General features: G+C 40.9%; 1 protein-coding gene across 1 annotated transcript; it reads right to left on the reverse strand.

The window, feature by feature from the left end:
• Nucleotides 1–333: 333 nt before the first annotated feature.
• Nucleotides 334–12194, reverse strand: gtpbp4 (GTP binding protein 4). Its single transcript, XM_069685188.1, has 17 exons — nucleotides 12095–12194; nucleotides 10809–10979; nucleotides 10547–10650; nucleotides 9818–9954; nucleotides 9541–9641; nucleotides 8427–8519; nucleotides 7120–7311; nucleotides 5043–5108; nucleotides 4728–4817; nucleotides 4513–4623; nucleotides 4329–4406; nucleotides 3552–3603; nucleotides 3361–3461; nucleotides 2167–2364; nucleotides 1989–2054; nucleotides 1416–1559; nucleotides 334–1003 (listed from the first exon to the last, which is right to left on the reverse strand). The coding sequence occupies exons 1-17, from the start codon at nucleotides 12140–12142 to the stop codon at nucleotides 851–853; spliced, it is 1905 nt and encodes a 634-aa protein (XP_069541289.1). The 5' UTR covers nucleotides 12143–12194; the 3' UTR covers nucleotides 334–850.
• Between the last annotated feature and the right edge of the window lie 351 nt (nucleotides 12195–12545).

Raw genomic sequence — 12545 nt, forward strand, 5'->3', positions numbered from 1 at the left:
TATTTTACTACTTAAATATGTGACAGATGCCAGGGAACGTTCAAATTATTGAAACCAATTAAATTTCATTATCGCTTGCCCCATGCACAAAAACAGAATATTTGCAGGTCTTAAATTTGCAAGAGAAAAACTTGGCTGCTACCACTGACTTTGGACATAGCAAAATGTTTAAAACCAATATATAACCAACTCAAAACAGGCATAACATGGGTAAAGTGAGAACACACAGCAAAGGAAGTCTGTACACAACTTTGTTTTCAAGAATGACACACTAAATAGAGCAGAGGAGGATTCTGCAAAAGGTGAATTGTAAGACAACCTGACAGACTGCAGTTTAGTTCAGGTGTATATTTATTTGGCTCCCTGGTTAGGGAATCTTTCTTGAAGGGAGACATGTAAAGGAAGTCTCACAATCATCACTTTGTTGTATGCCCCGCATTTCTTGAGCCACACACAGACTGTAAGGCATACAACTACACTTAACTGCTTTTACCAAGATTAAAAACTTTGTTAATCAGAGTCTAAGTTTGATCTCGGCAAATGCAGAAACGAAATAAGACAGTAACCATCACACAAGCTGACATATAACAGTTTTGTTATAACTATTAATAATTTTAATGGGTTGGTACATTTCCCCAGCAGCTTGACATTTTTGTATGGTGCCAACCTTGACAAAGGTGATGCTCCCATATCACAAAAATATCAAACACCCAGAGTTCCACGATTAACAGGAGATATTTTTTATGTTATCTTTTTACTATGAGGGAAAATGTAAATAATGAGGTCACAAACACCATATCCACTTTTTCTCAAGAGTGTCCAGTTCTCATCAGTCCAAAAATAAGCTGTTTTATCTGCGATCGTTGGTGCCCGACTTCCTCTTCCCGGCTAGTAGGTGTTTGGGTTTGAGGTCAAACACGTGTCTGTCTGCCTCTCCCTTCTTGCCTTGGCGGTTCATGTCTTTCTGGGAGTTCTTCATCATCTTCTTTGCCTTCTTTACCATCTGAGGAACAAACAAAGAAACAAGTTGTCTTCAAATGTACTCTCAGTACCAGGGATTTCTTTACTTACAAGTCTATTGTAAAACAGTGTTAAGAATGTTAAGCTTTACATCAAGCTGTTAAAATGAAGTCCTAAATGTGCACATGAATCACATAGAGACGATTGTGTTTTTCAATTTGCAAAACAAAATTGTGGTATGAGGTGGAGTCATGTCTTGCCACCTCAACTCATATTTTTCATTAGCCAATAAAATAATATTTGTAAAAGTCACTGGATTAATTGTTACAGACTAATTTGAGGTTAAAGAGGATTTAAGCTTTGAAATACTGGTAATTATTAACTGAGACGCCATCTTCGCTCTATCTTAAGATATTTATGGTAAATAAAGCCCGAGTAAAGACCCCATCACGTACCTTTGGATCCCGTAAGCCGGACTGGCTTCGTGGTGGGCGGGAGGCGCTCTGGCTGCGGGTTTTGGAGGTCGGAGGGGCTGAAGCTTCACGCTTACGCTTCTTCGTGATGCTTCGGGAACGTCTGGCCTGTTGGGCGTAGTGGCTCTGAAAGCACATGATATGATGATGACAGATTAGACGCACAGTGGGGGAAATAACATGGATTTTAAATGTCCGACAGGCCACCACTAACGCTTTAGCCCTGTCTCCCTAACAGAACAAAAACATACGTGTCGTAAGAGTTTTTTTTAAGCTTGTCAATGTCTCGACTTTGTCATGGAATAAAGGTCATTGATGAATTTATCGTCATAATTTTTGTTAACAAAATTAACACTTCTAAAAACACAAAAAAATGGCAAAATACACATTATTATTGTAGTCCTAACTGTATTGACCGAGTGCTCTGGAAAAAATTCAGACATTCTCTGCAATATTTTGACATAAAAGTATGAAACAGGTCACATGATTAATTAAATTACATCATATTATAAAGTCAAAGTACCATGCAGGTTCTGATCTAAAGGAAGAACTTACCTCGTCCTTGTCATTCATGTCCAGACCGAGGTCACCCATCTCCTTCTCGAGCTTCTTTCTTTCAACCTGTATGTGACAAACACACACAGCAGTTGTTAGAAATGTAAGCTGGTTTGAAAAGAGGCAAACAGGTTTTTGATAAAACAAAGTGATCAATAAGCGGCCCAGCTTCTCTCACCTTGGTGGCGGTCCTGGGCATGCGCGGCCCGTGGATGTCCTTCTCCTTGGACCCCATGACCAGGAGCTGCTTCTTCTCCCTGATCTGTTTGGCCAGAACGCGGATCTCCTGCATCTCTTCATCCTCGCTCTCGTCATCCGAGTCGTACTCCCCGGCTCGCTCCTTCAGCTCCTCCTCCTTCTCCAGGTCCTCCAGTTTCTGTGGGAGACATAAAGTTATTTAGAAGACAGATTACTAAATAAAAATACTTCTTTTCAACTTTTTACTGAACTCTTCTGGGCAATCAAATAATCCAGATCTCTTTAATTAACCGGGTTTGCCTCAATGAGATTAAAATTAAGATTTTTTTGTGCTCGCCATCTTTGTATATTACCCTCTGCGACACCGTATTTATCGGCTGCTTGACAGTTGTTTGATGACTCTGCTGCATTGATAACAGTTATCTTAAAATCAGCATCATAACTCCGCCTCAGTTGTCAGTTAACTTGGCCAACTTTTAAACCGCTTTGTTCCAGACGATCACCGTGTCTGTCCATCTTTCATCCTCCTGGCTCTGTAGCTGTGAGTGACGGCTGGCCTCAGTCATGAGGGCAGCACTCGCTTCACAGATAACAGCGTCGTCTGCTGTTGTGAACGTATATTGGCCTTTAAAAGTCTACACCCCGAATAGAAAACGATCCAACTTTTCAGATGTATTTTAAGGGGGAAAAAACCCCCAACTTATATTAGAACCAATACGTTATTTAAACTAAAAAACAGCCTCACTGAGATGAATGATGTAATCTTTACACAAGTGTCCTGGCCTGACAGATTGAATGCAAGAAAGGCATTTTATTTGGGCTCTTTCCCATTTCATTAACACTAAACACATACTTTTAAAGGTGTGAAATATAGTTTGTTGCGACACAAAATACAGCCCCTTGGTTTAGCGTAAAAAAAGCAATGCCAGTGTAATTGCTGGGCTTCTTAGCGGCGCTAACGCTGGCTATAAATATAAAAAAGTTTAACACACAAGGGAAGGGATGCAGTCGAGTTTCTTTACTTACTAAATCATTGAAGCGATTTCTTTTACATTAACCATTTACCAGTCAATCTCTTTTTTCAGATTAGATTTTTTTTTTTAAAAGGATCTGCCTCAGAAACCTCCTTCCCCACCTGAGTACATCCTGTCAGTAGAGACAGCGGGACACTAACCTTCATGATGTCCGGATCGATGTAATCTGCAATGTTGTGGCCTTCCCACACCTCTGGGACCTTATCATGCTTCTCGTCCTCGTTCATCAGATCCCAGTATTCTTCACGAAACATATAAATAAATTATATCAGCACTGCACATTAAAGTGTACTTTCTATAAATTCAGATGAGACATGAATGCACTTCTTACTCTGTAGGTCCAGGATGTAGTCGTCGCCAAGCTCCATCTCCAGATCTCTCTCCTGCAACATGAACAGAAGGTGTTATTATGCAGCTGCAGAGAGAGCTGTTAGTTGGGTCACATACTTGTTTTGAATTAAACCCCTGTTGCCTCTTAAACAAAGATTGTCACAGCGATGCCATGTAAAACTGTGTGAAATCATCTTCCTTAAAATCAACACTTCCTGCAGTGTCTGTACTCATTCTTTTAGTATCTGCTCTGCTCGCTTTGAACCTTAAACAAAGTCAAGTAGTAGTTTGTATCCATCATTGTTTCCCTCAGAAGGAACAGAGATATGTCTGTGTTTTGTTAATACAGCAAAAAGCCATTAAATACGAAGGCCTACATGAAACAGGAGAGGTTGCACCACAATCATTTACATGGGGAACATCAAACCATAGAACGTCAGTCTACAGTGAAGAGGGATTTTCTTCTACTGATCCCGGACGGTTTCGTTCTCTCAGACAAATAAAATAAAACAGATGTAATGAAATTGCTAAGATATCACATGCACAGGAATGGGATGGGAATAACATTTACAGTAGTGTTTTTCCAGGACATTATGATGTCACAGTGAAGTTTAACTTTAGGGGCAAAAAATGCCATGACTGATGGGAGCCGGGATGACATTACGCCAGATTACGTTCCCGCTTTGCTTTCCACATCGACCGTTTACCTGCATACACCAAATCTGGTTTTTATGTCGGATCTGTAACTAGAGATTAGCCTGAAGAACACCAAACATACCAGTTTGCGTTTGGGTGTGTCCACCTCCATCGCCTTCTTGCGCATCAAGGCTCCTTCTGGGATGAACGGAGGCCTCTCCTGGAAATGAAATAAGAACAGTTTTACAAAAAGCTCAAAAGTTAAGTATCAGTAAAATGCTAAATAAGCAAAGAGCAGCTCTGCTCGAGTAAGTGAATGCACTGACCTTCTCATCCCTCTTGGCAGGCATGGCCAGGTGCAGCCGGTTGAGAACATCATGGACCTTCTTGCCCTTCATCTTGGTCTCGACACGATTGGCGAGGAGCCGGTCACATGCCTGGTAAACACATGATCGTGAGCCACAACATGCAAAATATAATACTGTGCTCCTAAAAAAAATCAACAGGGTGCAGAGTTAGCCCGAAGTTTGCTGCATCACACCTCAGTTTTCACTTGCATGACGCCCTCCTCGGTCAGGGTGCTGGTCTCGATCACAGGGATTCCCTCAGTGGAGAGATCTGCAAAGATTTTCTGACAGCAAAAACACAACAGTTAAAAAACACTGTGCTCGTTGAAAGAACGCTGATCTACAGTCTAGTTCTGCAGTTTCATACTTGGATGTCACTAAAAAAGACAAGTTGCTCCATGTGTTTCAAACTGCAATATAATCCAACAAACGCAGCAAGATCGATTCTGGTTCACCTCAGCCACCTGGTTTCAATGAGCCAGGCGGAGTGTAAACTGTAAATCACTCACCTGGTTCTCCTCGGACAGCTCGTTGATCTTCTTCACGTCACATTTGTTGGCCACGACGATGAGAGGCTGCAGGGAGCGAGACATCAGCACAACTTCAATCACTTGTTCTCCAACGTGTTACAGTCAAACTGTTCTTTTCCACAGTTACCAAGTAAACATGCAGGTCACTTTCCACTGATTGACACACTATAGGGTCACCTTGTTTGTCCAAATTCAATTTTGTGGTTGATATTTTCAGGATTTCAGTGGTGCGACGATTAGTTGGCAAAACTTGATGACAAAATTAGCTGCCAACAAATGTAATTGTCTATAATTAGTTTGTTAGGTCATCTTGCATGTTATTCGTGGTGTGCGCAGACGTAACATCGTCTTCCAGAGCCGAGTTTGTTGAGGGGTGAGCCAGCTCTCATCCTTCCTATCTCTGCGGAGAGTTGTTCATGCAAAACAGCGACAGGGAAGCGACGGAAAAGGATCGCCTGCAGGTTCTGTAAAGCGTTATCACAGGAGCACGGCGGTAATGAGCGAGCAGTTGAAGACAAGGCACGCTGGACTTGTGTACTCGATTTATGTTTTATATCAGCACTTTGTGTGCCGTTGGTTTTAAACGAAACAAAACAAAAACTTGATGTTGGATTTTTCATTTCTCTTTTGTATCAGTCGGAGCCAAATCAGCAGCAAAGTTATTCAAGACATATTTTTAAATGAACTCATATTTATAGTCTTTATTGTTAGTGAGCACATGCTTAAAAGAACCTCCAACTCCATTTAAAGCTGAGAGCTAAATAAGAGACATTAAGCCATCGTGCAATTAATTATCTGATTAGTAGAAAAAAATAATTTCAATGATCGATAACTCGTCTTTAAACTATCAAAACAGTCGTCAGCTGCAGCCCTACAGGAAATCAAAGCCAGATGTCATTTTGAAAAGAAACATTTTGCAAGGCAAAGTTTCAACTTCCTGTGATTCCATGTTCTCAAACTTGTCACACTGTTGAGCACTCGATCCTGTGCACCAGTTTCAATTAGAAATTGCTGCGGGCGGTCAAAAAATATACGGCGGGATGAAAATTGTAGAAATTGCACCCTTTGTGTATGTCAGTGATCACACTGTCTTGAAATAACCCTGTTTATTAAGAATAAACACCAGCTGAACAGATTGTTCACAAGTCCTCTTTGCCTACATGACTGAACTACTGAATCCGAGCACTGGCGTTGCCATGGATACGCATACACGCACGACAATCATTTAGCAAAAATGTTTATACACAAATTAATCTAAGTGGTATGTTTGAATGATATAATTTGTAACTTTGTTGCAAAGGAGCCAATTCGTTTCTTGGGAGAGTGGAATGGTGCAATATTTTTGATAAATCAATTATGCTTAAACGCAAAGGAGGAGAACATAATTTAAATGTGTCATTACCAACAAGTTTATTAAAACTAAACAATAAAGTAACGTTTATTCCCTACGGAACGGGAGAAGACACAAAATCAATGGAACTCCATTGTGCCCGACAGATTACAGACTATCTAACAAAGCCTTTTTCCTGCCCGCTGGTGTAAGAATCAAATGACCTGATTTCTGATGTCACATCACGGTCCGAATGCCCCAGAGGTGAACTGTTGCTTTCATGTCCAATCGCAGAATTCGTTTTTTGAGATTTTTGTGTCAGAGGCACGACGGATTTGAAGATGTTGCTCAAACTTGGTCATTTTTCTGTGCGCTGTGGGGCTACGTCTTTACATTTAGTTGATGATATGTTTGATTGGGAGTCTGCACGTGGTGTTTTATTTTGGAAGTTTAACAAATTCACAACCATGTTCCTGTGTCTGACTTCCTGCCTGGCTCATGTGCTCTTATTTCATAAACCATCTCTTTTTAAAATTTGAATGTATTAAGGGGAGTTTCATTGTAAGTCTTCAACTGGAGGGACACAAACTACTCTTAAGTCCCCCACAACATATTTACTCCTTGAATCATAATCACATGAGGAGTAATGTAATGTCTCATTCCTTCAGAGATTCCAGCAGCTGTCTCAGGCTGTGCCAGAGAGCTGCAACATTTCTGACGTCTGACCTTGTTGGCGAACAGCGGGCGGATGCTGTTGAAGAGCTCCAGCTGCTCCTGCAGGGTGTGACCGCACTGCTCGGACACGTCCATGACGTACAGGATGGCCGCTCGGAGGTGAGCCAGAGCCGTGATGGCCTGCATCTCGATGGTGTTCCTCTCCTCCAGGGGGTGGTCCAGGATCCCGGGGGTGTCCACCACCTACACGCACAAACGCACACAGAGAGAGTGAGCATGAGGATAACGGGGGGGACACAATCAAAGTGTGGTGTAATCTCAGGTATATAATGACTTTAGACCTCTTAATGTTCCTGATGCTCTGTTTTTAAAAGCACTTTGAATTGCTCTTTGTATAAATGATGCTTAAACAAACTTGCCTTGATACGGCAATAATGGCAAAGCAGGGCTGTTCAACCACAGCAGCAAGTGGGCCACATCATCACAAGGGGTTCGCAGGGCACACAGAATACTTTGTCAATAAATGGCTTCCAAAAGCTCCTTCATCTACAGTGTAATGTTTTTAGGTTTCAATAATAACGGAATAAACTAGTGGTGCAATATTCCTTTTCGATAGAATTGTTAATAAAGAATAATATCTGGGTTTATTACATGTTAGTGCACACAAAGATAGTTTTCTAAAAACAACTTTAGAGACATTTTGAAGCTGCTTGTTTGCTAAAAGTTGGCTAATGTAAACAAACTGATTTATCACCGTTTATAACTTCCTGTTTGGAGGGTATCTCAATTATGAGGGAGGCCCAGGTTAACTTCAGGCTATACTTTATTAACGAAGATAATAAAAAGCACTGAAGTTTAAACGTCTGTGTTTCCTGGATGCTCTTTGGCAGGACTTCAGAGGCTGTGAACCGAGCTGCTGCTAACCGAGCTGCTGCTAACATTAGCTCAGCTCGTTAATCTCCAAACCTCTTTACATCCAAAGGCTGGTCTGGAAATGTTTTATTTCCGTCATTGAAGCCAACAACTTATTTCTACTGAGTGACAGGCTGTTCGATCTGTCCATAAAAGTATATCACTGTTTATCACAATTCTCAATGGTGATTGTTCTATCTCCCTGCCCTACTGTTCATCTCCTGTAGACATTAACACACTAAATACAGTATATAAAGCCAGCAGTAAGAATTTTCACCTCAGTCATTGTTTCATTTCAAATCCAATGTGCGGCTCCAGAATAAACACACTAAAATGCCTGCTGCTGCACTGTATCTCCAGTTTGGCTCATAAAAACTTAGTTCATCAAGTGAAGCCAGTGAACATGCGTCTGAACAGTGAGTGATGCGAGAGCTGCAGCGTCTTACCTGCCAGCGGAGGTATCTGTAGTCCATGTGACCCACAAACAGAGACTTGGTGGTGAAAGCGTAGGGCTGGACATCCACATCTGCTCTGGTCACCTGACAAGGAAGAGTGTTTACACCATGTTATCAATACTCAGAAAAGGCAAGGGAACAACCTAATGTCACAGTTTGGTCAGCCTTAGGAGAGAGCATGGCTACAATTCAGTTTTGTATTTGGTTTTCACAAGAGGAACAAAAGTCTCCTGGTTGAAAGCATATCAGCTCCTCTGGACGAGGACGGGGAGCAGCTCGTTCTTCCTCTCGGCTTTCACACACTCATCATGCTGCACTTTGTGCTGTTTTTTCAGCTGCTTCAACAAGTTAGCCGTGTTGCTCTGTGGCGCAGACGCAGGTTTCATGACCTCTTTGCTGATCACTCGCCCTAAACCTGAAACACCTCCAAACAAGCGATGACGAGCCGTTTCAGGGGACCAGCTCTTCGTCTTCTGTTCCAGACGTTTGACTTTAGTTTCTCCGACCGTCAATCACAGCATACGGCAGAAGAGAAGAATGTTCCATCATCTAGTTCAAAAGTGGTTTAGCCAATTTCTCTGATAGCAGAGAGCGTCGGAACAGCCAACAGACGGAAGTCATGCTGCCCGACATTTCTATCACCTTCTCTGCTTCCCTCGCTGTTAGTTTTCTGGGTTGTTTTTGGCAATTTTGGGGCTCTGTAAAGTTCACAGCCTGCTGTTGCTCCTGCACTGCTGCGTGTTCAATGACACGGCTAAAATACTTAATGCAGAGACTCCACTGTGATTCCTGCACAATCTACATACATTTTAAGAATTCTCTTATTTACTGTATATACAATGCACATATTTGACTTTTTTTCTTACTTCTATTTATGCCATATATTTCTGTGTCAGAGCAACTGTAACACCCGACTTTCCCCCCAGGGATTAACCAAGTATTTCTGATTCTGAATTAAAATGCTACAAACAGCCCTTTAAAATACAATATTGCTTTTACTTTAATTTTCAACTGTGATTGTGCAGAGTTACTTTTCACTGTGTAACTCACTGCACTGTATGGATGTAACATACAGTCATATTTCATTTCATTGAGGGCTGTTTACCTTGTTGATGAAACTGGACTTGCCGACGTTGGGGTAACCACACAGAAGCAGGGTCCTCGTGTTGGGGTCAATGGTCGGCAAACGGGACAGATGCTGACGCACTGTTGAAGAGGGAAATCAGGCAGATTATCTGTTATTTTCACGCATTAAAAGACGGAATTAAAAAACGGTTTGGTTGACGCACCAGTAGTGAACCTGAAAAAAGAAATAAATGTAAAGCTAAATTTGATTCATCCAACCAATCTGAAGCCAACAAGAAAACACGCCTCTCTGTTACCTTGTTCCAGATACTCCAGACTGGATTTCTGTCGTTTCAGGATGGTGCACATACGACCCAGAGCGGCTCTCTTCAGCTGCTTACAGCGATACAGAGAATCTCCATACTTCATCAGTCGCACATAGTCTTTGGCAACACTGGAAAGGTTAATGAAAAAAAGATTTAGATTTACTTCTTTGGTTCTGAAAGTTGTAACAAGCCTGTTTTATCTCGTTCTGCGTTTTGTTAAAATTAGCAGGTTTTGCACTCCCTCTTCTGTGTTTTTTTCCTTGTCCTTTATAATGGATAATTCCTAATTCTTATTCTGTTTATACGTGTGTATATTTACCACAGGGATGTCCTAATCAAGCTATTTTAGCCCCTGATCAGACAATTAAAAAGTTCTGCAATGCAATGTGTTTTTACAAAGGTATAAATTTACTTTATAACTTAATTAATAAAAGTTATCTCTTTGGCCTTATTGCAAGAAAGGAATGTATCTGTTTCTTTCAGTGGTTGTTTCATGCATTCTGCTAAATTTGTATTTACTTCATCTGTACTAGAAACAGGTAACACTGTTGTTTTGATCACGTGAAAAGCATGGATAGTGAGGGTGTTGTCAGCCGAGTGGAGAAGAGTGTGTTGTCAACAAAAAACACCCGTGTGACAGCTGATTAAGACAAAGGATTGGATCGATATAGCTCAATTACCAACAACAGAAAAGCAAAAAAATATTTAGGACAAACTTACTTATCGATCAAGTTCTTGGCAATGTTTATCTGCCCCAAGGCCAACTTATAGTGGTCTTTGTCGTACAACACGTTCATCAGATCAGCGTAAAATGGATGGATGTCCTAAAGAAAAACAACACAAGAACAAATGTCACAAACTGACCAAAGACACAAATTAAAACAACCTGTTACTGGTGTGACACAAAGAACTTCCAGGAGTTTAGAAACAAGGGTCATTTAAATTATGCAAGGGAATTTTGAATTTGAGCATGTTGACTTACGTCGAGCTTGGGGAAGTCGGTGAGGATCTGAGTGAGGCGGTCATGGTAGTTCTGCTGGGTGAACTTCACCTTTCGCATGTAAAAATGTCGGATACGGTGGATCTGGTAGTGCTTGTGTACCACTGTGGGCGTCTTCCTTTGTGTTTTGGATAAAGTGATGTCGATGAAATCCTGCAGAAGGGGAAATAGCATGCAGATCATGGTTACAGTGTAGGGAAGAGGGCCGTGAAGAGGACTTTTTTGTCATTATTATTCACTTTGTAGGAAACCAGATGAACCAGTCTTTACCACAGGTAAGCAATGCATTAGATTTGTCATTTTCTTATGCTAAAAAAGTTCATGTTTGTTTGAATTTTTGTCTAATCTGATACATATTTGGCTTTGATCGTTTTACATCTGAGTGATGTATGATTTTATTTATAGTATAGATCACTGCAAAATGTGTTGTCCTAATATTTGTATATCATATGTATCAATACTGTAGCATTCAATTAAACAGCTGCTGAACATTTACCCACCAAAACAAGCCATTTTCTAATTTATATAGGCCTACTTAGCAATAGCTTGTTGAAGCTATTGTCAGAGCCAGTCCGGCCAAATGTCATTTCTAAATATGTCAATTTGATACATAATCGTTTGTCGATAGAGGCAGATGACTTCAAACAACTTTTTACATTTTGGCTACAAAGAATCTGTGTCTTCTTGTTACTTCGGCACAGAGTTGGTACAAATAGCGGTCTTCATTTTTCTCTCGAGCCCCCAACTTTTTGGACTTGCAAAGGTTAGCAGCTGCTACGCGGTATTAAATGGACCAAGACTGCTGGAAAAACAGGTGACAAGCACGAGTAAAGATCGTTTTAATATCTGCTCTTTGATGTATCTCATCCACGGTGGATCGGACAGTATATCCCTGCCCACAGGAAAACCGGAATATTAAATGTCCAGATTTTTAAACGGAGTTTGGTGCGGAACTCTGGGCTTCTGTCAACTATGGCAACAGTCAATTACTGGACAAGTAAGCCTTTCTGGTTACTCGGACATAATAGTTAGCGATGTTCTCTTTTTTTTGGCCTTTTCTTGTCGGATACTGTGAGTCTTAACTAAGTGTATGGTAATAATATAATGAAAACCCTTCTGCTGTCTTTTTACACCAGCTCAGCACGTGTTTTCCGTCCCACCACAGTCCCACCATGTTTTTTACATCTTCCTCTGTCTCATTGATCTGAATATTGACACGGACAAAACAACTGTCATTTAAAACGCACAATATGTGAAAATAAACTCACCTTTGCGGTGGGAACCACCATAATCTTCTTGAAATTGTAAAGTGCCATTTTGTCGCGACACGTTGTGGTCGGCTGACGGCACGGGGAAAGGAACGCTCCACGTTCCGCTAGAACCGGAAAAGACACTGAAAACACTTTGGCAAGTTTTTCTGCACAGCGCCCCCCTACGCCCGAATAATAATAAAGAAACAAAACTGTCTAATGTTGATGACAACTAAAATCTCAGTAAAAAACGATATGGTTTGTGAAATCAGGAAAACGTGTTAAGGATTTATGGTCAGTGGTCAAAATAGAAAGAACAACGACCGTCCTTCTTACTTGTATTTCAAGTCCATGGTATTGATGGGCAGTCTAAAATGAATCTAAAGCACTTTTTAATCTAAAACCCCTTCATAAATAATTTATGAACAAATGTGTTTCTGTAATCCAGATATGAGAAAGGTTGACAATG

Source organism: Semicossyphus pulcher, unplaced genomic scaffold (assembly GCF_022749685.1).
Source record: "Semicossyphus pulcher isolate SPU_LCO1_2020_fin unplaced genomic scaffold, fSemPul1.0.p SCAF_7, whole genome shotgun sequence".
Classification (NCBI taxonomy): domain Eukaryota; kingdom Metazoa; phylum Chordata; class Actinopteri; order Labriformes; family Labridae; genus Semicossyphus; species Semicossyphus pulcher.